The sequence below is a fragment of the Marmota marmota genome, unplaced genomic scaffold, assembly GCF_001458135.2.
Source record: "Marmota marmota marmota unplaced genomic scaffold, marMar, whole genome shotgun sequence".
NCBI classification, from domain to species: Eukaryota; Metazoa; Chordata; class Mammalia; order Rodentia; family Sciuridae; genus Marmota; species Marmota marmota.
In genome coordinates this window covers 5,390,884-5,418,648 of record NW_026000019.1, presented here as the reverse complement: position 1 = coordinate 5,418,648, position 27,765 = coordinate 5,390,884, and the positions used below count along the sequence as shown (strand labels likewise).

Below are 27,765 nucleotides of genomic sequence, written 5' to 3'. Positions count from 1 at the left end.
TTTTATTCTATTAAGATTGAAAAAAAAAAACCACAATAAACAGAAACAAAATCTCATATCGGTAGTAAAAAAGAAACTGATAGAAAAATACTCAAATTAAGTAAAATTGTACATACAGAAAGAAGTTGACATTGTTTTGTGTGTGTGATGAGTGACAGTCAACATAGGAGTTTTGCAAAATATTTAAAAAAGAAAGTCAAGAAATGGCTGTGGCTATCTTCACATTTACTTTAAAAGTTTCGGAAAATAGAGATTTCTCTATACTCTATTAAATTCTGCTCCAAATAATACATCTCTATCTCATCCAACTTATTTATTTTGTATGTACCCAACTTATATTTGGTATCAGTTTCCTATATTTTCCTTTAAAATCCTGCATAGTTACAGCATATTTGTATTTCCATTTAAAAATTAACGTCACTTCTATGATATTCTTTCCTTATTTTTTTTTTTTTGCAATTTGTTTCTCTATTCACTCCTTATGTATGTCTGAAGATGTCATCTACCTATTTACTATGGTATTATACTCAGATTTCCTTCATTTGTGTGTACTGGGATTGTCACCCCACTTTTTCAAATCTTTCCTGTGTTTCAAATAGCTACATAGATTGATAGATATATATTTACATGTATATATTCAGTTTCAATTAAATTTGCTAAATAAAACCCTAAAGTCAGCATGTTTATAACCAGACTTATCAATTTATTTTCTAGTCCACTTAATTGTCTTACATTTCCTATTTGGGTTAAAATTATCTATTTCAGTAATTTTAAATCTACTTTTAACTCACATAAAGCATTAAGTTCACAATAATCAAATAGCAGTGTCATCCTCTAGCTACAATTCCTAATTAGAAAATGTTCCCAAGGGCATACAGAGACATATTGAAATGTCTTATTCATAAAGAAAATTAAAAAATACTTATGAGATGCATAAAATGACAAAACTATAGCAGTCCTTTGAGGAAAATTTATTGCTGTAATACCTGCATTAAAAAAGATAAATCTTTCCAAATTAATAACCTAGCTTTTCACTCTAAGAAAACAGAAAAAGAAAATCATACTAAAAAAAAGAATGAATGAATGATTGGAATGAAAAAGTAGTCAAGTAAGAGACAAAAATATAAAAAAAAATTAAAAGTTCTTTGAAAATATCAAGAAATTTGGCAAAAGTCTTTTATTGACAGTGTATGTGTGCTGGTGGTGGTGGAAGACACATATCTGACCAGGAAAATGGAAGAGAATAGAAGGGAATATTTGTATATCACATAACTACTGTTTGCAGACTGGCATTAACTATATATGGAATATTCATGGACTCAGTAATAAACAATGTAGAAGTAGATGAAGGCTTAGAATAGACATTTGTTCAATGTACAATAAGCACATGAAAAGATGTTCAACATTGTTAGTCAAAACTCAAATGTAAATCAAACCCACAAGAAGCCACTTCACAACCACTTGGATGACTATAATCAAAAAGACAGAAAATAATAAGTGTTAGTGAAGATGATTGGTAGAAATATAAAATGGTGCAGCCATTTTGTAAAACAGTTTGGCAGCTCCTAAAAATCTTTAAATATGGATTACCTTCTGACTCAGCAATCCCCCACTTCAGTATATACCAAAGGGAATAGAAAACACATGTCCACAAAGAATGTACACTAACGTTCACAGAAACATTAGAAACATTATTCATAGTACTTTTAAGAGCAACTTAAATGACCATCAAATGATGAATGGGTAAACAAGTGGGACATGCACACTACTGATGTTATGGCATTGATGTACCTGCAAGCAGTATGACAAGTGAAAGAAGCCAATTACAAAGGACCACATATTGCATGATCCCATTAAATAAAATGTTTAGAGTAGGCAAATCTATTGAGACAAATATCGAATTATGCAAATCTATAGCCTAGGAATAGATTGGGGATTATGAGCAGCAATTTCTAGTTGATATTTAGTTTGGGGGTGGGGGATAAGGAAGATATACTCCACTTAGATTATGGAGATGACTGCACAAATTCTGAATATATTAAAATTCCAAAGAAACAATAAAAAATTCAAATGAGTTATTTTTAAATTAAAATTTTTAATGGATATTAATCTGTTTTATTTTCACTGAAATAAATTTCAATGATTTGAACATCATATCAAAATTCTAGGGTTATAAAGCAAGATACTGATACAAATGTATCATTTTGTGATAATCTTCTTTGTTTTTCCTGTAGCTTTTGTCATTCATGATTTTTTTAACTAGACCTCCAACAGAGAAGGTACGACTTTTTATTACACTCACTTTTCAGTAGATCTTAAAGTTACAAATCTAAAACGTGTTTTCTCAAATCAGATCAGACATAAATATTTTAATAGTCTGTCATTATTCATATGTAATGTTAGCAACATTCACAGTAATTTTTAGAAGTTGCTGTAGAATGATATTCATGGTTTTTTAAATACTGGTCATAAAAACTAAACCTTGAATTATTTTAGTTGAAAATTATATAAAGAATTTCATTTTGTACCCCTGCTTACTCTGTATGCTACAATTTAACTCTAGAGCTTTGTGTTTTTCTATTCCAGTTAGTTGACTACCTCATGGAATAAGAATGATTTCTTGATTATGATAGAAAAAGGAAAAAAAATCAGGGGAGAATTAGCATATGTGTTCCCCTTCTACTATTTCTTTGGAAAATTACTGCAATTTATTATTTGGGGACTTAAGAGAATATGCTGTTTTCAAATTATCTCTATCTAATGATAATAAATAACTGTGATATTATAACAACTACATTCACAAAAATAAAGAGAAATCTGTGGAAACAATACCTTCAGTTGTTACATTGCCAGGGCTTACCTTTGTCTCGGCAGGCTGATGAGGGGTTGTTTATGACACCTCTTGCTAAGGCTAAAGAGCTTGTGTACAATTTTCTGTGCCTTGAGGAAAAGTTGTTTCATGCTGTTCTCCAGTTGCTCATAGCGGCGCTGAAAATTAGAATCCATTGTCCACAAATGCATTATAGTTGATGTGTTGAGGAAATAATTCATGGGTAGCCTTTTCATGAATAACTTGAATTCATCTGAAACAAATGTTAAAATTCAACATTTTGATTATGAAACATTTCCAAACACATATAATATGAAAATTAAAAACAAATAAATACAATCCACCATGTATAGGTAACAGATTAGTAGAAGATGAGATATTTAGGTGCTTTGGAATTGTTTTTCTTTCGATTTCCATAAAATAGAAATTGTGTGGAAGAAAGTTAGAATAATTTATAAATAATTAAACAGTTTAGAAAGAAAGTTTAACTTAAATTTTCTATATTCTCCTTTTGATAGTGTTTCTCCAATGCACTGTAGATTAAATCTGACACTTTCATTTCCAGAATTAGTGTAAATAATTCTCTTAAGCATTTTATATTTATATATTAAGAAGTGTTCACTAAGTCAGTATAAAAAGTATAGAAAATACAGAAAATCATTAATAATTTAATAAATGTTTAAGGAGAGAAAGTTTTGTAAATAGAAAATTATAACTTTCAGCTAGACATCTATTCTCTGTAACTGACCATGTTTCAAAATGTCATGGCATTTGATTTAAAATAAAAGTGTATCCTGAAGAGTAAAAAAAAAATTAAGGGAATTTAAAATCTCCAATATTAGCTTTTATTTTTGCATCAATAATTATCATACCTGAAATAGCTTTATTTTCAAATGCTTAATCAATAATTAAATTAAAAGTTGATGCTATGCTAAAATAAATAAATAGTCTAAAAGACCTATTAGTAATCTCAACACAGAAGATAAATCAAGGCAATAGTCAAAACATGGAAACAACAAAACTGTCCATTAACATTTGAATGAATACATAAAATGTGATAAATATATACAAGAGAATTTTATTCAGCCATAATAATGAAGTTATGGTAGATGCTAAAACAGAGATAAACTTTGAAATAAACCAAATATGAAATAAACCAAACACAAAAGGATAAATATTGTATGATTTCAACTACAGAGAAAACCAAAAATAGTCAAATTCACTGCAACAGAAATTAAAATTTAAACTTATAAGGAAATGGGTGGAGGAGAAAAAAGCTATTGCATAATGGTTACAGGGTTTCTGTTCTGGATGATGAAAACTTTTTATGAAAAATAATGGTAATGATCATTATGTAACATTGTAAATGTAATTAATATCTCTGAATTATACGTTTAAAATGATTGAATTGCCTATTTGGGTCCATATGTTATATAATTTTATCACAGTAAAAAATTTGAAAAATAATAAGCAAATTTCCACATCTCTCCTTTTCTTCTGAAGTAAAACTGTGAGTAGAATCTCAAAACATAAATTTTAATTGCTTTTGGTGCTTCTTTAAATGATCTTTAACTTTATTTTTATTTTTTTTTACATATTATGTTGCATTCATTGTGCATACATGTTTTTGTTTCCCCCTTGTACACATGCCCACAAACCACAAGATTTGGAAAACATTTTCAGTGACAGAGAAGCGTTATCTGGCAAGTCAGAAAAACCACATTTTAGTCACTATTCTCCCAATAATAAACTGTTAGCATTCATTAAACTGGAACCTCTGTATAACTTAATTTGCTTATATGTAAATGAGAAAGTACTAGATGACTATAAATTCATTTAATTTTAAAATCCTGTGATGTTACAGATGGTTGTTCTTAAGTAAGTATTAAATTAGATTGAAAGGTCTATTTTGAAAATAATTCTTTTCAAATATCCTTATAGGGCTGGGGTTGTACCTCAGTGGCAGAGCACTTGCCTATAACTTATGTGTCACTGGGTTCAATCCTCAGCACCACATAAAAATAAATGAATAAAATAAAGGCATTATGTCCATCCATAACTAAAAATATTTTTAAAAGATCCAATTATAGCTATTACATTATTATTCAACAAAGTTTGGAAAGTATATCAATATCTGTTTATTTTATGTTGACACTCTTTGTATTTTAAAATCAATAAACTATTATTAACACATCTTTAAATATGCCACTGACATCTGATAATACACAGTTAAGTCACTGAATTTATATTTATTTTATGTGTTAAAGTTATTTTAATATTTCACCAATGCTGGAAAATACAACTTTTTAACAATTCAAAACATATTCGTGAATATTAGGGTTCTTTCTTCTAAAGCAAATAGATACATCTGTTATCTTTTTGGCTATTGAAGTCATAGTCTTTTACCTGAACAAAAAGAAATATGAAAAGAAAATAAATGACTTTTAACAAAAAAAATATTGAAGAAGATTTTTGAGTGCATATCCATTTGATATGCTTCAAGTCATTTTTTAAATAAGCAGGGTGTAAATAATAGATGAATCTTGAAATTCTGATTTGACAATAGTCTACATTTTGTTTGGTCCCATATGTCTCTTTTGAGAAATTCCCTCTTTTGAATAAAGAATTGATGCATGGAAATTGGAAAGCATTCCTTGGATTATTCACAGAACAGATGCCACTACTTTGAAAACTAATCATTCATTTCGTTGTCATCCTTTACTTGAACACTTTTGATAAGACTTTATTGTGTTGTGGGTATGCATACTTAATTATGTTCATTGTTATAGTAGTATTGGGAGACTTTTCAAATCAGTAAATTTTATTCAAGCTCAAGACTTACATTTTAAGGTGGAATTTCTTTTTACTGAAGTGTACATAATAGTGTATGTCTGTGAAAATTGTCAATATGTAGTTTCTATGAAATAGGGCTTTAACATGACACTTGAATAATTACTTCATTATGAAGTCATTAAGAGTCTCCACCGACAGTCACCCAAAACATTTATTGAACACCTGTTGTGAACAGAACATACAGATGTTTCAGTCTATGACAGCAAGTATGGATAAACCTTTAATCTTACTTTAAAAAATGACTAATTAATGATATGCCATATATTCAAGTGTTAAAATAATATCTTTAGTGTCTGAAATTCATTCTACTCGGAAGTCAATAGAGTCTTGAAAATTATTCCTGTGGATATGTTTTAGCTACTTTTGGAAATTAATAAAATGTATATTTAAAGTTTACAAATTTGAATGACACATTAGAATTTCTATTGTATAGATTAACAATATGTATCAGCACAAAGACAAAATACAATAATTCGAGGTTACAGGTAATATTTTATCATATAGTAATTTCTGCAGCTATGTAGAAGATAGAGTACACTCAAAATGAAAAACAAGAATGACCAGCCATATTTTGTGGGGTGTAGAGATGAGTTTATAAAAGAGAAATGTCAAAATTATGTAAAAGTCGCCAAGAAAAAATAAATTTGTATGTATTTTATTAGAGACGTTATTCTAGAATTATTTAAGTGTGTATCAATTGAGTATTTTTTGCACAGCATAGTTTTGAGGACCACAGAGAAACAAAACAGAAACAATGACAGTAATATGCTAGTAAAACTCTATGCTGGTAGAAATTTATAGTCAGTCTCTGTCTCCTTGAAACTAATTTGCATGAAGCAAAAAATAAAACACAGGGAAATGTATTATATTAATGAATTCTTTGGAGGCACAGAGAAATAGGTTAGGTGACAGCTTTCCCATAAATTACAAATGACTACTTAGACATAAGGTTTAACTCTCTAGACTTCTAGTGTTTCTACATTAAAATGAAGTGTTTTAAAAACAGCTAAATAGGAATGGGTTGCTTTTCTTCCCATTTCCTTGATAAAAGCTCTAGTTATCACTTGCTGTGTAATTTCATCTGTTAATTTTGAATCTCTCTCTCTCTGCTATTATGATTTCTAGCTAAGGAAGGTACTTTAAAAAAGGTGCTTTAAATATTAACTCAATTATCTCTCCAATAATCCTTCATGCAAATTTTATTAGAAAATTTCATACGCAGAATACAGATAATCGTCGGTTTCAGAATTTTAATGTCAGCAAAAAGTTTTATTAAAACTACAATGTTTATATAACAATTTTATGTATTTATACCATTATGCTCTTTATTGTCATGGCTTATAGTTGAATTAAATGTATGAAAGCAGGAAAATAAACATTGTTAGGGTGTGAAAGGATCAGCTATGAATACATATTCTGATGAGTATTTCTGCTTATACATCAAACATTAACCCATAGAATTGATTGTGTATCTTAAAATGTTCAGAATCTGTAAAATTACTTTAAAACATATTTTCAAAATGTTTTAAGGCACTTAGACATCTTAAAATTTCCAGAGTTTTGAGAGCTTTTAATTTATTTCCTGAAAACTTGAGTAATCAGGAAAATTTGTTATTTAAAAATCATTTCTTCAGTTATAATTCCACCCAAACAGAAGCTGCTGACATTGAAAAGTAGGCCTATGGATAGGAGGGATGGAAGGAGGAAATGTGTGTTTTAATGATTTTTATTAATTCACTTGAATGTGTTATCAATTAAATTCAAATAGATGTTGTAAATAAATATAAAAACTCACCCCAAATAATATTGAATTTTCAGCACACTATGTACATGTTATGTTTAAGAAATGTAAATAAGGTCAAGGCCCAGGCCCCAGCTAAGGACCATCCCGCTGACCCATGCAGGAGGCAAGGCCAAGGTTAGGCCCAGGACTAACTCCGCCAACCAGCTGTCACATGCTGGAGCTCAGGCCTAACTCACCTCAATCTTGGGACACTGTAGCCATCACTATAGCCCTCCCCATGCAGTAACCTCCACCTTGGGACAACAGATACAGCGTGGAGGGAGCTGCATCTCGGAACCGGCAGCCCAGCCTTTCAGCCCCATCTCTGAAAGGGGTTGCATCCATCTTGGGACACTGCCACTGATATCTTGAGTTACCTTTACTATTGGCACCACCACCTTTACTTGCAGTAGCATTTATCCTGGGTCATTGACCAGGGTCTAGAAGCCAAACACACAAGGTGAGATACAGGTAATTTGCAGGGACACTATAAAATTATAGGTTAGAAACTGTATTACCTCAGATCTGCACTGCAAGAAAGGAAGACATATAGAAAATATGAAAAACCAAGGGAGGAAAGTGCCCCAAACAAACCAAGATACTACAATAATAGAATCCATGGACAGTACAGTTGATGAAATGTTAGAGAAGGAGTTCAGAATGTTCACAATTAAAATGGTCCACAAATTAAAGAATGACCTAAGTGAGCAAATACAGGCAAAAACTGATCAGTCCAACAAAGAGATAAGAGAGCACATATGGACAACCATTGATCACACCAACAAAGAGATAAGGGAACAAATGCAAGTAGCAAAAGATTACTTCAAGAAAAAGATTCTGAAAAAAAAAGCAATCAGAAATCCTGGAAATGAAGGAAACAAAAATGAAATAAAAAAATGTAATAGAAAGCATCACCAACAGACTAGATCACTTGGAAGACAGAACATCAGATAATGAAGACAAATATACAATCTTGAAAATAAAGTTTACCACACAGTGAAGATGGTAAGAAACCATGAAAAGAACATCCAAGAATTATGGGATAACACCAAAAGACCAATATAAGACTTATGGGGATAGAGGAAGGCACAGAGATTGAAACCAAAGGAACGCACAAATCTCTTCAATAAAATAATATCAGAAAATTTCCCAAACATGAGGAATGAATTGGAAAATCAAATACAAGAGGTTTACAGGACACCAAATGTAAAAAATTACAACATATCTACACCAAGGCATGTTATAATGAAAATGCCTAGCCTACCGAATAAGAATAGGATCTTAAAGGCCACAAGAGAGAGGAATCAGATCATATACTGGGGGAGACCAATTCGTATTTGAACAGATTTTTTAACCCAGACCCTCAAAGCCAGGAGATCCCGGAACAACATAGACTAAGCTCTGAAAGAAAATGGATGCCAACCAAGAATCTTATATCCTAAAAAATTAAGCTTCATATTTGATGATGAAATAAAAACTTTTCATGATAAACAAAAATTAAAAGAATTTACCACAAGAAAGCCTGCACTTCAGAGCATTCTCAGAAAAAATTTCACAAGGAGGAAATGAAAAACAACAATGAAAATCAGCAAAGGGAGGAACTACACTAAAGGAAAGGTCACTCCAAAAAGAAACCAAGTTAAGTTAAAAACCAAAAATAAATCAAAATGACCAGGAATACAAATCATATTTCAATAATAGTCCTGAATGTATATGGCCTAAACTCATCAATTAAAAGACACAGACTGACAGATTGCTTAAAAAAAAAGACCCAACAATATGCTTCCTTCAAGAGATTCATCTCACAGGAAAAGATATCCACAGACTGAAGGTGAAAGGGTTGGAAAAAAGTACCATTTACATGGACCATGTAAACAAGCAGGAGTTTCCATGGATAAAGTGTTTTCAAACAAAGTAGTAAAGAGGGATAGAGAAGGACATTTAATACTGCTTAAGGGATTCAGACTAACAAGATATAACAATCATAAATATCTATACCCCAAACAATGGGGTGTCTATGTATATCAAACAAACCCTTCTCAACTACAAGAACCAAAGAGATCACAACATAGTGATACTGGGTGATTTTAATACATATCTCTCATCACTGGATATATCCTCCAAACAAAAAATAAACAAAGAAACTATAGAAAACAGTAATACAATCAATAAGTTAGACTTAACAGACATTATAGAATATTCCATCCATCAACTAGCAAATACACTTTCTTCTCAGAAGCACATGGATCCTTCTCCATAATAGACCATATATTATGCCACCAAGAAAGTCTTAGCAAGTACAAAAAAAAATAGAGATACTACCATGCATTCTATCTGACCATAATGAAATGAAATTAGAAATCAATGATAAAATAAAAAAATAGAAGCTACTCCAACACCTGGAGATATGCTATTGAATGACACATGGATAACAGAAGACATCAGCAGGAGATAAAAATAAATTTATAGATGTAAATGAGAATTCTGATACAACTTATCAAAATTTCTGGGACATTGTGAAGGCAGTGCTAAGAGGAAAATTCATTGCATGGAATTCATTCATTAAAAGAAGAAAAGTCAACAAATGACCTGATATTACAACTCAAAGCCCTAGAAAAAGAGAAACAAACAAACACCAAAAGTAGTAGAAGACAGAAAATAATTTGTAGTCGTGGGTCTTTTCCTTAATCAACAGGATGTGCAGGTGCAGGGGCAGGGACACGGAGTCAAGACACAGACACCAGGAGCTGGTAAGAGCAGGCAGGTGGCAGACCTCCAGCCAGCTCATTTATTATGGAATAGTTTACAACTGATATAGGGCTCATCCTCCAATCATACATAAGCAAGCAGGTTACCTAACATTTAGAAACCAATCATCTTATGATCAATGTAACTGCACTATGAGGAAGCTCTAAAATCTGCCACATAGTTGAAGGCTGTCAGGAAGGGTCATGACTCCTATGAAAGGGATCCTTAAATTAAGGAAGCTGAGACCCTGAGGCTCTTGCCTCTCAGTTGCCTAGCAACATTGAGGTCAATCACTGAGGAGGTGGTTTTACCTCAAAGGCTTGCCAGAGCAGAGCACCCCATCCTGCAGATGTGCCTGTAAGGCCTGTACAGGCATTGGTCTTCATAACCCCTTGAGCTGCTAGCTGCTGGCTGCAAGCCGAGAGTTATTCCCATAACAATTAAAATCAGGGCAGCAATCAACAAAATTGAAACAAAATAAACAATTCAAAAATTGACAAAAAAAGAAGCTGGTTCTTTGAAAAAAAAATAAATAAAACTGACCAACTCTTAATCATCCTTACAAAAAGAAGGAAGGAAAAAATTCAAATTACTAAAATTTGTGATAAAAATAGGAAATATCATGATTATTGAAATGCAGAAGACAATTAGAAAGTATTTTGAAAATGTATATTCTAGTAAAATAGAAAACCTCAAAGACACCAACAAATTTCTAGAGGCAAACTATCAACCCAAACTGAGTCAAGAGGACATACACAATTTAAACAGATCAATTTCAAGCATGGAAATAGAAGATGCCATCAAGAGCCTACCAAACAAGAAAAGCCTGGGACCAAAAAGATTCACAGCTGAGTTCTACAAGACCTAAAAAGAAGAATTAATATTCCTCAAATTATTCCATGAAGTAGAAAAGGAGGGAACCCTTCCAAACTCATTCTATGGAGCTAGTATCATCCTGATACCAAAACCAGGCAGAGACATATCAAAGAAAGAAAATTTCAGACCAATATCCCTGATAAACATTGATGCAAAAATTCTCAATAAAATTCTGGCAAATCACATACAAAAATATTTAAAAAAACAGTGCACTATGATCAAGTGGGGTTCATTCAAGGAATACAAGATTGGTTCAACATATAAAAATCAATATAATTAATCACATCAATAGACTTTAAAGATAAAAATCATATGATTATGCCAAGAAAGCATTTGACAAAATACAGCACCCTTTCATGTTCAAAACATTAGAAGAACTAGGGATAGTAGGATCAAACTTTAACATTGTAAAAACTATCAATGCTAAACTCAAGACCAACATCATTCAAAATGGAGAAAAATTGGAAGCATTCCCTCAAACACCTGGAACAAGACACATTCACCATGTGTATTCAATATAGTCCTTGAAATTCTAGCCAGAGCAATTAGACGAAAGAAATTAAAGGGATATAGATAGGGAAAGAAGAATTCAAACTATCATTATTTGCTGACAACACGATTCTGTACTTAGAGTATCCAAAAACTCTACCAGAAAACTTCTAGAATTAATAAAGGAATTCAGCAAAGTAGCAGGATATAAAATCAATACCCATAAATCAAATGCATTACTATGCATTAGTGATGAATCCTCTGAAAGATAAATTAGGAAAACTACCCCATTCACAATAGCCTCAAACAAAAAATATTTGTAAATCAATCTAACAAGAGAAGTGAAAGACCTCTACAGTAAAAACTACAGAACACTAAAGAAAAAAATTAAAGAAGACCTTAGAAGATGGAAAGATTGCCCATGTTCTTGGATAGACAAAATTAATATTGACAAAATAACCATACTACACAAAGCGCTATACAGATTCACTGCAGTTCCAATTAAAATCCCAATGTTATTCTGTATAGAAATAGCAAAAGCAATCATGAAATTCATTTGGAAAAATAAGAGACTGAGAAGAGCCAAAGTAATCCTTACCAAGAAGAGTGAAGCAAGAGGCATCACAATACCAGACCTTAAACTATAATACAATGCTATAATAACAAAAATGACATGTTGTTGGCACCAAAATAGACATGTAGACCAATGTTACAGAATAAAAGACACAGATACAAACCTGCATATATACAGTTATCTCATACTAGACAAAGGAGCCAAAACATACATGGGAGAAAAGATAGCCTCTTCAACAAATGGTGCTGGGAGAACTGAAAATCCATATGCAGCAAAATGAAAATCAATCCCTCTCATCATGCACAAAACTCAACTTAAAGTGGATCAAGGATCTAGGAATTAGTCCAGAAATCCTGCTCCTAATAGAGGAAAATGTAGGCCCTGACTTCCTTAACAAGATTCCTAAAATATAAGAAATAAAATCAAGAATTAATAAATGGGATGAACCTAAACTAAAAAAGCTTCTTCTCACAAAAAGAAACAATCAATGTGGTGAAGAGAGAGCCTACATTTTGGGAGCAAATTTTGCCATACACATGTGAGATAGAGAACTAATCTCCAGTATATATAAAGAACTCAAAAACTTACCATCAAAATAATAATAATAATAATTGATTTAAGAAGCTGAAGAGACACTTCTCAGAAGAAGATATACATTCAATCAACAAATATATGAAAAAATGATCAACATCTCTATTATTTCTTTAATTAAGAAATGCAAATCAAAAGTACTCTAAGATTTCATCTCACCCCAATCAAATGGCAGTTATCAAGAATAGAGATAACAATAAATTTTGGGGAGGATATGGGGGGAAAGGCACACTCATACATTGCTGGTGAGACTGCAAATTGGTGCAACCGATCTGGAAAACAGTATGGAGATTCCTTAGAAAACTTGGAATAGAACCACCGTTTGACCCAGCTATCCCACTCCTCGGTCTATACCCAAAGGACTTAAAATAAACATACTATAGTAACACAATCACATCAATGTTTATAGCAGCTCAATTCACAATAGCTAAATTGTGGAAGCAACCTAGAAGCCCTTCAATAGCTGAATGGATAAACACTATTATATATACACAGTGGCATGAGGGCAGGAAAGATGGTGGATGAGATGGACATCATTACCCTAGGTACATGTATGAGTTCACATATGGTGTGGTGCTACATCACATACAGAAAAATGAAAAGTTGTGCTGCAATTGTGTAAAATCAATCAAAATGCATTCTTCTGTTATATATACCTAATTAAAGTAAATAAATAAATTTTAAAAATAAATGTAAATTAGTTGACATTATTTAATTACTTGTTAATACAAGCATAAAACCTCAGGGCTGGGATTGTGCCTTAGCAGTAGAGTGCTCGCCTAGCACATGTGGGGAGCTGGGTTTGATCCTCAGCACCACATAAAAATAAATTAAAGGTATTGTGTCCAACTGCAACTAAAACAAAAATATTAAAAAAAGAATAAAGCCTCACTGGTTCATATTTTATATGAGTGTGTCTTTTGTTTTAAATCAACTAACATATTGGCACAATTAAAGTATCTTTTCAGTGTGTGGGGTAATGCAATACAGAAGTATTTTTAATTATTATGAATACATAACAATATTATTTTACAGTGTTAAAAAATATACACAATATCCTACAAAATCTGTAAAGAAACAGACACAGGAAAGTTATAAAAGGAAAATGAAGCTGTGTAGATAATGTGAAGAATACATTTTTAAGCAGAAAGAAAGGCCATGTATGATTTTATGTTATTTCCAATCTGATATCTTCAAATTCATTATTACTACATATATATGTGTGTATAAATTTTTGAAATAATGACATGTTAATAGCATACACTTATGGAAAAATTCTATAAGTAAGCTAACAAAACAAGTGTTACTTCCTTATAGTGACTGCATTACTATCATGAACACTTGGGCAGGTATGCTCTGCTTCTTTGAGTATATTTTTTTTTTTTATTTTATTTACTTATTTTTTAATGTACAAGAGATCTAGACTTATAAGTCCAACATATAAAGTTGACAAAGGTCAAACCATTTCTGCCTCTGACTTTCAGCGTTATTGACACACCTGAACACACTCTAATACAATTATTTCTTATTCTTTTTCACAGTCACACTTTTCACAGATGATAGTACAAGTTTCCTGATTTTCAGTGGCAAAGGTTTTTCTAGTAAATTAATTAAATGATAACTTTGACACTACATAAAAATTGCCCTTATGTAAGTAAGATATAAAATTGTCAAAAGGGGAAAGAAGTGGGAATGTGAGAGGCAAGAAGGATCTAGCAAGAAAAGCTGAGACAGAGACAGCCCAGCCGATGGGCATCCTGAATGGCAGAGAGATGACAATCAATCTTTGAGCAAGTGTTGCTGATATATGAACCTTGACCCGCTCTATAATTCTAACTAGAATTGGTCAGTTTACATTTTTACAAACTTCTTTTCTCCAAGCCTTTCTAAGAAACTATTTGAATGATTTGAACCAGTTTAGAATTTTTCCAGCTTCTACAGTAAATCACCGATACAACTGTGAGTGGCTGTATATCAGTGCCACCGATATGTGTCTATTCAAGCCATTCTATCAGCCATGGGTAGAGAGTTTATAATGAAATTGACAAAATACTATAATGCTGCATAAACTAAATGGCAAGACTGCTCAATAGCTTGTGAACTGGCCAATTTTATGAGGCTACAAAGCGATGGGTACACAAGGGTATAAATCAGGAACAGATTCTCATTCTTTAGTAGCTGCCTAGAAATAAGTTTTTTCTTTTATTTTTCTCTGAAAGACGGCATACTTTATGTTACAATATTTTAATACATTAGGTCAATCAGAGCAATCTAGCCTACATTGGGTTTCCTTTTTTATTACCCCAAATATTTGAGAAAACTACCTAAATGCAGCTTATCCCTCATTACAGAATCTGAAAAAAACAGGTCCTCATATTCCCAGTGCCTTTTCAGCACAGGGTGGGTGCATCATCTAAATTACAGAAGTCAGCTGTAGCCACCCAGAGTTTGAAGAGGAGGCCTAGAGACATTCTTTCAGGAGGGAATGGCAATAGCAGCAATGGTAGTCTTTATTTCAATCTGATAATCCTTGCAGTTAGCAATGATGACCTCACTAAATAAGTCTTATGCAAAATTCTTTTTTTTACTGTTTCCTGACTAGAGAGAAGAGTGTGTTTCTCTACCCCTCTTGGTGATTTTATGTGCTATACAGAAACCTTTCATGAATTTATCCATGTATGTCAGCTAATTTTTTTTTTCTTACATACAGAAAAAAAAAATCTGGGATGATAGAGGTACAGATATTGAAAGTTATTTTTGACAATAGATTCCAAAGACAATTGGCTGAATGTATGACTGATTGCATGGACCAAATGGAGCAGGAAGATTTGCAAGTTCATAGAGTATTAAGGGTGGAACTTCAGCCACAGAAACACCACATGCATTCATCTTGAATGAAGTGCTTGTTTCAGGAATGGTATTAGGGACCATATGCTGACCAGGAGCTGAGTGAGGAACCTGAGAATTCAAAGACTGTTGCTACCAACAGTTACAGCTTGCTTAAAGAACTCAAATGTATATACTTTCTTCTCAAAGTACAGAATGAATGTTAGAGACTTTCAAACTGTGCTAAATGAATCTTTTCTCTCTTATAGTTGCATGGCTTCAAGACAAACTTTGTTTCCAAGATTGAATTTAAATTCCTCCAGATCTCTTATGTTAAAGTTAGACAGACCACTGATTGGAAATTCGTGGGGACATGGGAACTGGAAGTCAGATAGGTGGATATTGACTTAGAAAAATCCAAAGCATGAATATTTTTCCCTTGCTACCTTTCCCCCAAACAGCACATTTTTTATTTCAAGTATTATCTTTGTCTTGCTTTCAGACACTGCAATAATCTTAATCAAAAAAGGTGATGACCATCGCATCGTGAAGCCAGGGCTTACCATGCCCCAGTTTCACCACCCATCGTGACCCAGAGAGCTTATTGAAATCATTCTAAATTTGGCCTAATTTTGTAATAGATTGTCAGTAATTTCATCATTTTTATTTGAGAAAAAGCATTAAATTCAGTGGTGAAAAGAACGTCAGCATCTCTGATGAGCACTGTAAGCACTGTTTTCTGAAGGCTGTGACACCAAAGTGAAATCAGATGACCTCTCAGATTTCAGTGAAGACACATTTACCCCACTGTGGCTAAGGCCTCACAATAGCTGTGAGCCCCAGAGGCACAATACACACATTGTACTGCACAAGAATAGCAGGCTATTTAGAGAGGTCTAACCTATAGGAATTTGAGAGTTTACTAATTAGATAATTGTCCCTAGGGATTTAAATATAGGGCCATGTCTTGAGGCCCTATTTGATTTGTATTGCTAAAAACAAGCAAATAAATAAGTAAGTAAGTAAGTAAATAAATAAGATCTAGGTCTGTCAGAAAAGTCCTGACTTGAGTCAGAAAAGAAGAAGAAAGAAATGAAAGGTGAGAGTCAAGGAAAAAACAAAAATCTGTCCTATCAAATTCCCAGCCCTGAGTCATTTCAAAGACACAGGTGTCTTGTACCACAGTTTAAATAGGGGAAATCTTCCCTTTTGATTGCTGAATTGTGAGTTAATGCTTAATTCCTGGAGCTCTGAGTGCCACAATATTCCATGATTCGGAGTACAGCCTTTTAGAAATATAGTTAAAAAATTGATTTTCCCTGTATCCTTTTAAATTATATCTGTTAGGACCATAAGCCATGTTATGTTTATTTTCCTATTCCTTAAAGAATTAGAAGACTATCAGCTAACATATTATGGAGTAAGATATAGTAAGGTCAAAAGATACAGTGAAACCTTCCCTTTCTTTTTTTTTTTTAATTTTTTTTTTATTGGTTGTTGAAAAACATTATAAAGCTCTTGACATATCATATTTCACACATTAGATTCAAGTTGGTTATGAACTCCCAATTTTACCCCAAATACAGATTGCAGAATCACATGGGTTACACATCCACATTTTTACATAATACCCTATTAGTAACTGTTGTATTCTGCTACCTTTCCTATCCTCTACCATCCCCCCTCCCTCCCCTCCCATCTTCTCTCTCTACCCCATCCACTGTAATTCATATTTCTCCTTGTTTATTTTCCCATTCCCCTCACAACCTCTTATATGTAATTTTGTATAACAATGAGGGTCTCCCTCCATTACCATGCAATTTCCCTTTTCTCTCCCTTTCCATCCCACCTCATGTATCTGTTTAATGTTAATCTTTTCTTCCTGCTCTTCCTCCCTGCTCCTGGGAAAGCTGGGAATGGAACCACCATTTGACCCAGCTATTGCCCTTCTTGGACTTTTCCCTGAAGACCTTAAAAGAGCGTACTACAGGGATACTGCTACATCGATGTTCATAGCAGCACAATTCACAATTGCTAGACTGTGGAACCAACCCAGATGCCCTTCAATAGATGAATGAAACCTTCCCTTTCTATGAAAATTATAAATACAGTCATATTGCTTGCATTTTTTGCTTGACACAATTGTAAGAGATCCACTCAATACTTGGAAGTGGTGAAGATGGTATTCATTTTCCACCTGTATATAACTCACCATGTCGCTGAGTTCTCTTTATCATATGGTAATTGTAGTTACCTCTTTTTTTTTTTCCTGATGCTTTAAAGATGTAATGACTCCTGGCAGAAGGGGGTTAACATTTCTTTCCTGGCACATTTTTGTTTCCTTTATCATTAAAAACAGAGAATATCAGAAACACCTTCCTTTCTACTTAGAAAACTCTAACCTGTAGGAATTTGAGAAAAAAAGTTCAACATTCTCATTGTGTTCCAGGGTTAAACAAATCCTCACCTTCTGTACTACAGTTCACTGCACAGGGATATAGATCATCTCCATGTTACAGAACACAATTTGCTGATGACATGATACTGAAAAGGTGTGGAAAACAGTAGATGAATGGATAAAAAAATGTGGTATATATACACAATGGAATATTACTCAGCAATAAAATAGAATAAAATCATGTCATTTGCAGGTAAATGGATGGTGTTGGAGAAGATAATGCTAAGTGAAGTTAGCCAATCTCCCCAAAACAAATGCTGAATGTTTCCTCTAACATAACGAGGCTGATTCAAAGTGGGGTAGAGAGTGGGGAGCATGAGAGGAATAGATAACCTCTAGATAGGGAAGAGGGGTGGGAGAGAAAGGGAGGGGACAGGGGGTTAGCAAGGATGATGAAATGTGATAGACATCATTATCCAATGTACATTTATGAAGACATGAATTGATGTTACCATACTTTATATACAACCAGAGATATGAAAAATTGTGCTGTATACATGTAATAAGAATTGTAATGCATTCCACTGTCATTTATTTTTAAAAAATAAATTAAAAAATTAAAAAGAAACATGAGTAGCAGGTTTCTAACTGCTGGTCTATAATGTAGTTGCGTATGACAACTGCAAATAAATCTTATTTGTTCTGAAAGTCTGGTGATTCTGAGTGTATCTGGATATCACCTTCAAAATGAAGAACAGGTAATTGCAACTTTATCTCCCTTAAATTAGAAAGACGTACAAATCTCTGAAATTGCATTGAATGCTTTCTCTAGTAACATTATTGATAATGATGACTTCAATGATCTGTACTGGGATGGCAGATGTGCCAGCTGCAGACTATTGTGCTTCTTGGTGTCCTCAAGAGATTTCCCCTGCTGTGTGAGTTCAAGATTGTTCTTGGCATAGCCTCTGAGCCAGCATCTCCAATTCTCAAGTTGATACTGAGTTATCCAATTCAATGTCTTTAAATAAATTCCTTTTCTGCTGCAGTCAGATTCTATTCTTAGAAGAATGCTGACTGATACAGTTAATTGAGGCCTCAAGGGAAATTATAGTCTGTAGTTCAACAAGAGTTTAACAAATATTTATTGAGTGTCTACAGTGTGCCAATCACTGTGCTAGTTAAGAACTTAGACAACAATAATAATTACTGTTATAGATATAAAATGGTACTTTTTCCCATAGGATTTCCATGCAGATTAGATAATTGCTATGAAAATTTAATAAAGTGCCTTTTACATGATTAATGATAAATACTAGCTTTCTTTTTCTTGTTATAATTTAATCAGTGTTTCTATGTGTGCTGTTCTGAGCACTTTACAAGCATTATCTCATTTAATCCTTACAGAAGTCTTAGGAGGTGGGTACTAATATAATCCACATTTTGCTGATAATAAAATGTGCTTTTTTGAATTTCAGCAAATATTCAAAATGATGTTGCTAATAATGAAAGCCCAGAACAAACCTCATCTGAAAAAACAAAAGCAAAACCAAAACATAGCCCCTGCCTTAATAAGCATACATTTTCTGAGAGTTGAGAGAAAAATAAAATTATTGTTCCCTATATTTGAAGACTTCTTTTGTTTGGTAGAATTTTCATAAACATTATCACATCCAATCTCATAATAACCATGCAGTAGGACAGACTGGTTTTGTTGAGATGTGATGTGAAACTAATTTGAATTATAGGATCATTGCACAGAGCCAAGTATGAGAGAAAGATGAAGAAAATAATAGACTCATGGAAATAGAAAAAAAATAATTTTATATTTCTGTGAGGGTCAGGGCAATGTTTTACTTTTCTTTTTATTTTCCCTTTCCAAAAGCCTAATAGAACACATTATTATACTATCATTTAATTATATATTTCTTAAATGGTTTAACCAATTGACAAGATTTGGGAAGAAACAGTTGATCCTTGCTATAAATATAATGGAGTGATTCATCTAGAAAAGCAGGGCTGGAGCTTTTTCATATAAAACACAATGCCCAAGTGACCCAGATGGGGAAAGAAATTTGAAGTAAGACATGTATTGTAGTTCTAAGCCTTAATACTATGGGAAAAAAGGGAATTGAAAGCAAACCTGCAAGGCAAAACCATAGATATGTGTCTTAACTTATGGATAGGAAAATAGTGAGTTTCAAGTAATGAAATAGGGCATGTAAAATTCAGATTGATAAATGATCAAAATATTCAGCAATGGCATGTGATCATTGGTCATAAAAGAAACTAGAACAAAGTATGTTTCAATGGTTGCATAAGGGATATTTACCTTCAGTTCCTTTTAACTATTACTCTTTGTTCTGGGCCCTTAGCTGTTTTAATTCTACAGAGTAACTTTTGCTACAATATTTATTATACAGATATGATAACCATGACTTAGAGATATTTTGTAAATTTCTCCAGGGATAACACTCCTTAGTAATGCCTAAAGAAAAACTGCAGAACACCCCCCCGCCCCGCCCCAGCAGCCGTCTTACTGAATTTGCCTATGAGATTAAACTCTTTTGAAACCATGTACCAGGGAACAGATAGAAACCCTGGAACAGGGTGAAGGCATCGAGAATTCAGAGACTTTGCTTCGCATCCTAGAGCACAAGCAATCTCCAAGGGAATTTCCTTCCTCTTTAAACAGTAAAACCTTCCAGGCACCACCCTCCCCTTGTAAATCAGATGTCAATTTGTGCTGCAGTTTTTATTCCAGTCAGTAAAAATGGAGGCCAAAGAAGTTTAGTGATTTCCCTGTGAACACAGTTCTACAAAAAAGTGGAATTAGTACTTCAGACTGAGAAATATTATCCACAGTTTGTCTTTTATATTAGATTATAATTTTAAGTGTAATGTAATGCATGATTGTGTATAGGAATAATTGCTAAATTAATACTAAATCACATATTAACTATTAGGACATACTTCCAAGTAGGAAAATTTAAAATACTATATAAGTAGAATCAAAACACTTTTAAATGTTCACATCAACATATTTATCATTAAGAGTAAGCATAAAACATCATCTTTTTTCTTTTTTTTTTTTTAATCTGGGTGGAGGCAGTTGGGCACTTTACCAAGGGGCACTTTACCACTGAGATACATCCCAAGCACTTATTTTATTTTTTTTTTTTTTGAGGTAGGGTCTTCCTAAGTTGATTAGGGCTTTGCTAAGTTGCTGAGGCTGGTCTTGAACTTAAATCCTCCTGCCTCAGCCTCCCAAGCTGCTGAAATTACAAGCATGTGCCTGGATAAAATATTCTAATATAGCTTATTCCAAGTGTAGTTCCAAGTATAGTGAGAACTCTCAGGTATAGAAATTCCCTGAGTTCTTGGTCATTTTGATATAACCTTAAACAATTATTTTGGAATGTTGGAAGACCAAACTTTAACCAAGATTAACACCTTTCAAATAGTTAAAACTCTGAGAAATAAAAGCAAGTTAAATCCTGCACAGAAACAACAGGGAAACCACATCTAGACAAGAAGGTTCTCTCTCCACCAGCTACATCAGTTCTCTCTCCATACAACTGAAAAGAATGGAGAGCCAGGAAATTATTCATTCCATATGAGTTGAGTTCTGTCTTTTAAAATTGTTTCTAACCTTTCTTGCAGCAGGTTTACACAAAATAGAAGTACTTACTAGAACAGAAAAAACAATATGGTAAGATTTTTTTCCAAGAGAATCAGTGCCTATGGTGACAAATAAGTACCTAACCCCTATGTGTGAGTTAATTCCTTCCTCAAACTTTCAAATATTTGTTTTGTGTACAATTAAGATATATCATGCTCTTTGATTTTATGATTCTAGGTAATTCCTCAAATCCTTGGTTGTTGAAGGCTTTTTTCCCCTCTTGTTTGAATTTAGCAAATAAATTATATATGTATTGTGCTCCTCCAATACATTTTTTACAATATTAGTTAACGTTGTCACAAACTTGACTTTGTATTTATTATTATTTGCATTGGAATGTAATCTTTCATCATCTTTTATTATCATGCTGTTTAAAGGCCCTAGCTTATACATGTTGAACCAGAATAAATTTTAACAAAGCTCATTTTCACTTTCAAAATTATCCCAGTTTGGTAATATATATTTGGTGAGTTTCATTCCCCAGTATTTTATGAATAAAAACAATATGTTATGCTTCTGACTAATCATGCTTAGTCTATTAATTCCCAAGTAGAACATCTGAGGCTACCTCATATATACTTCATGCCTTATTGGTAGATCTGCTATCTTGTTTATCATAAATTGGCACCATTGTCACCAGTCTAAAGCTGGAAACTCTTTCCTCAAACCCTCTCTTTTAGACAGTTCTAGGTTAAAGTTTGTCACTAACAGAAGCTCATGTGTGATGTGACATGAAATAGAAGCATCATCTTCTGAAATTATATGGCCATGAATGTGTGACTATGAGGCTCTGTCCTTCTCCAAATGCATGGTAGCTTCCAGATAAAAAGCAGCATCCATACAAGTGACATCATTCCCAGAAACAGCAATTTCCAGATGCCTTTTCATAGACTCTGACTTCACAGACCACTTCACAGGGGTCTTGCACCTGGACACAGGTGCTGGCATTCCAGCCCTTCCAGGCTTTGAAAATAGGTGATCATGGATGTTTCTCAAGTTCTCTTTCATTCCTTCCATGTCTTTCTTATCCCTCATATAAGCAATAATTCCAATGTTAAAACCCTCTTCCCCCTGAAGAGTAAAAGCAATGTTGAACAAAACTACAAAGCAAGAGACATTATATAACCTATCTTCAAAACACAGTACAAAGCAGTCATAATCAAAATGGCATGGTGCTTTTATATAAAGAAGCATTTAAAAAAAAGCAGAATAAAAAAGCTAGAGTACCCACACATCTATAGTCACCTATCGTTTAAAATGGTACTAAAAACATACATTGGAGAAAGGACAGTTTTTTCAATAAACAGTGCCGAGAAAATTGAATATCATACATAGATAAATGAAATTAGATTTTTTATCCCTTGTCAATCAAAAAATCAACTTACGACCAACCTAAGATGGATTAAGGACTTAAATGTAAATAACAAAACTATGAAACTACTTAAAAACTCTTAGGTAAGATTCTTCAGAAAATTGGCAAAAATTTTCTCTTCTCCCACCCCCCCCCCTTTCTCTCACTCTTGCTCTCTCACTCTTTCTTTCTTATCCCCCAAAGCACAAAAACAACAGCAAAAATAAACAGAGAAACAGAGTTATATCAAACTGAAAAGCTTCTGAACAGCAAATGAAAAAAAATCAAAAGGGTAAATACATAGTCTAAAATGTTGGAAAATATTTGCAAGCTGTATATCTGATAAAAGGCTAATATCCACCATATTTAAGGGAAAAAAACACAATAGCATGAAAACAAATAACCTAATTTACGAATGGACAGTAGATCTAAATAGACATTTCTCAACAGAAGACATACATATTTTCAACAGATATATGGAAAATGTTCAGCATCTCTAATCATCAGAGAATGCAAATCAAAACCAAAATGAAATATCATGGCCCTCCCGTAAGAAAGGCTACTCATAAATAACAAAAGATAACAGGGCTAGGATGTATAGAAAAAGAAATCCTTGCACACTGTTGGTGGGAATGCTAATTAGACTACTATCATGGAAAAGAGTATGGTGGTACCTCAAAAAAAAAATTAAATATGTAACTACCACATGATTCAGCTATCCCACTACTGGATTTGTAACCAGTATGTGTAATCTGTATGTTGAAGAGACATCTGCAGTATCCATTTACTTCAGCACCATTCAGAATAACAATAAAATTGAAAAAACCTGAGTGCTCATCAACTAATGAGTGGATAAAGAAAATGTGTCACATGCACACAATGGAATACTATTCAGTCACAAAAATCAGTTAAATCCTGTCATTTGCTACAGAACAGAGGAAACCAAAGGACATTATATTCAGTGGAAAATCCAAAGAAACAGATTATCTCACTCATATATAGAATCAAACAACATTAAGCTCATAGGAATTGTGCTTAGAATGGTGATTCACAATCTGGGAAGGGTAGGTGGGAAGAAAATACAGAAAAGTTTGATGACTGGGTACTATGTTATAATTAGAGTAAAAAGTTTGGCATGTTGTTCTGCAGTACAGTGACTACCGATAATGTAATGCACTTTATATTTCAAAAATCTAGAAGGAAGTGTTTTGAATGCTTTCACTATGAAGAAATGGTAAATGTATGAGAAGATAGATAAGTTGTGTTAGTCATCTTTTTGTCACAAACACCTGAGGAAAACAACATGAAGGAAGATTTATTTCTGCTCACAGTTTCTGAGGTTTTAGTCCATGGTCAGGTGGCTCCATTGCTTTGGGCAGAGGTGAGGCAGAACATCATGGCAGATGTATAACAGAGGACAGCTGCTCATATCATGCCATGCAGGGAGCAGATAGAGAAGAAGGAGCCAGGCAGGAGAAATGCCCTTCCAGGATACACTCCAACTGTCCTATTTTCATTAAATTGATCCCTCCTCCCAATAGTCCATTTAAATTATTCATCCACCAAATGAATAAATCCACTGATGGTATCAGAGCTCTCATGATCCAATCATTTCCTCTGAACAATACCACATTAGAGACAAAACCTTCCACATTCGAGCCTTTTGGGGACATTCCAGATCCAGAGTACACACACACACACACACACACACACATATAAACTGATTTAAAAATTAACCAATGTATACAAGAATCAAAACAACACAAGGTACTCCATAAATATGTATAATTATGTATAAATATGTATAATTATTATATGTCAGTTTAAAAGCTAACTTCAAACTAAGAAACAAAAGAATGATATTTTTTCCTATACTTTTAAGTGGCTTTATATTCTTATCTAAGCTCAGATGAAGAAAACAATTAATGTAGGCAAGGCTAGTTTACTTAACATTTTCATTCTCCTTTTATCATTAACTACCAGGACACTGACTTTTGTTTTGGACTGTAATTGATCCAGATACAAAACTACTTCCAGCCTCTAGTAGAAATGTGACAATATGCTGGCCAGTGTCACAAAAGCAGTGTGGCATTGAAAGTTTCTGTGTGGTTTAGAATTTTGTTTTTCAGATTTAGGATTTGCCCTTCTTGACTTTTTTGCATCTTCCCTAGTGAATTATTGAACTTCAGCAGCAGTAGCCATATTGGGACCATGAGGCAAAAGTCAGGAGAAAGGCCGTTGGAGCAGCAGTATACTGCAACCTCAGTGCTGTCACATGCAGACTGCTGTCACCCAACTTGGGAAAGAAGGAGCAGTGAATGCCTTTTCAAATCAATAGCTCCCAAATATCCTATCCCAAGAGCCCTTTACATTCTTAGAAATTATTGAGGACTCCAAGGAGCTTTGGTTTGGGTAATTTATAGGTATTTATATTAAATTAAATATATATTTATCAACTCACGTAAAATGGAAACCATATATCCTTCACATGTTAAGGATCATTTTTTTAATGAAAATATTTTCTACAAAAAAAGAACATTTTATAGAAAATGTGCACTGTTTCATTATTTATGAGCTTCCATAATGTCTGGCCAAAGAAGAAATACCAGGATTCTCATACCTGCTTTTGCATTTTATGTGTTGCCATTGTGTGTTGCCGAACACTGAGACACTTCTACGCATGTCCCCTGCACCCTCACAAGAGAAAGTGGGAAATTAAGCACATAACATCTCAATATTGTTGGTCTCATGGACCTCCTGAACGTATCTCAGAGACCACTAGGTTTCTCTGACTAGACTTTGAGAATTGCTGCTGCAAAGTATATTATAATGGTCATATCTTACATTTTAAAACACTCGATAAGTTATATTTTATTTCAATTAACATCTTCGTTAGCCCTATAAAAACTGTGAGCCCAAGGTATCTCAACTACATTGACTCCCACTTATAGACAACTGAATTGGTCATCAGAGTGGTAACATTTTTTCTCCAACATCAAAATTTATCCATGTTCTGACAGGTCTTTAAAAATCTTTTTTTCACTCTGCCAAGGTAGTGCTCTTGTGTGAAATGTATCCTACACAGTAGGTACAAAAATAAAATAATAAATTGGGCCAATTTCATAGTAGTGAGTGCATTATTTGAAGGAAAGAAAAATTGTGATATTTGTTACCATTAGACGTATGTTTCATGGTTTGCATTATCCAAACATAATAATAAAAGAGAAAATCATATGTTAGTTTATACTTAACAGTTGCTGCATCTTTCAATAATCTTGCTCTTTTGCATAGTAGATTGCCTTGGAATTTTATAGGGCAATGGCACAATATTGTGACAGTTAACACTGGATTTTTTTTTTTCCTGAAATAGGCTGCCAAATTTTAAAACTGGAGCATCATATTCATTCTGGCTGCTGCAGAGGTGAACTGCTCTGACCATAGCTACAGCTCTGAAAATCACCATTACTATTCGTAGTGGAAAACGCTGTGAGCCAGTCATAAAAGATATAAATGATACCATATGGCCTGAGAGCCTGATGCTTTTGTAGAGTCCTGGCATTGTGTGTAAGAAAAGTGGTCTAATAATAAAATCATGGCAATATTACTTTTTTCTCACAACAATATTTTCAATAGTAATCTAAGCAATAAAAGTAATAGCAGGTCTAACACCACTGGCAATATTGAATTGAAATAGCAAATTGCAAAGCTAGTGAAATTGTTATCAGAGGGATTGATCTACAATAGAACCAATATCTCAAGCTCTCAAACAAATGTTCAATAAAATGATGCTTCACTATCATGCAAGCATTATGATAGTGATTTACCAAAGACGTATTACCTAAAAAGATTATGCCACATTTCATATGTTGGCACAAAACACAGAGAAATATATAAAAATGTGTTTATTTTTATGTTCCAATTGATTTTATTTGTTCACAATAACATTACTTAACTCATCCTAAAAACAAGAGTAGGTTTTAAGGACTATTTTGGGGTTTTGTTGGTGGTGTTGTCTTTGTACACTGGAACACAAGGAATAATATACTTTAACCAGAAGTAGTGTTGTTTCACTGTACAAACCAATACGGTCCAGGTGATTGTTCAAGAAAAGCCAAGAAATGGCTCATTTAATATTATAAATTACTGCTTACTTCATTCTATTATATACTAAGGAAACATAAAATGGATTACTACCCAATTTTTACTTCTTATAGGAAGAGAGTAATAAACAGACATATTAATTTATTATTCACACCCAACTATGTATCTTGTCTGTAATGTCTGCTATCACCATTCTATTCTACATCTGTTATGTCTTGTAATTACTAGAAGATGCTACATTTCCCTGATATGACAAAAATATTTCCCTAGGCCTAAATGCTTAAACAACAACAACAACAAAAACAGTTTATATCCTGCAGTGGTTACATGCCTGGTGGCTATGTGGTAGGCTTTTCAGGATCTCAGTGATGGAGGCTCCATCACCTGATGGAACACCATGGAACTTAAGGCCTTACTGGTTTTCACAGCAGAGAAAGACAAAGTGACTGTTTTACTTGTTTGTTTTGTTTTACTGCTTTGGCCCCAAAACTACATCCTTTACTTACCCATACCCTTCGTTTGTCAGAACTTATCACATTGCACCATCTAAATAAAGAACATTAGGAAAATTAAGGGTACAAATGGGATAAACATTGAGTGCTGCTCTTCTGCAGTCTGCCCTGCAATTGTCCATTTTCTCTATTCTTAATTATTGAATATACT

At 33.3% G+C, this 27,765-nt stretch overlaps 1 protein-coding gene across 3 annotated transcripts in view; it reads right to left on the bottom strand.

Moving 5' to 3' along the window:
- Brinp3 (BMP/retinoic acid inducible neural specific 3) overlaps positions 1–27,765 on the bottom strand; it is a 375,650-nt gene that overhangs the window by 60,986 nt on the left and 286,899 nt on the right. For all 3 annotated transcript variants that reach the window (XM_015491686.2, XM_048809819.1, XM_048809818.1), the window contains exon 7: positions 2,861–3,083. In XM_015491686.2, the coding sequence (XP_015347172.1) occupies positions 2,861–3,083 (223 nt within the window). The remainder of the gene's footprint in view (positions 1–2,860; positions 3,084–27,765) is intronic.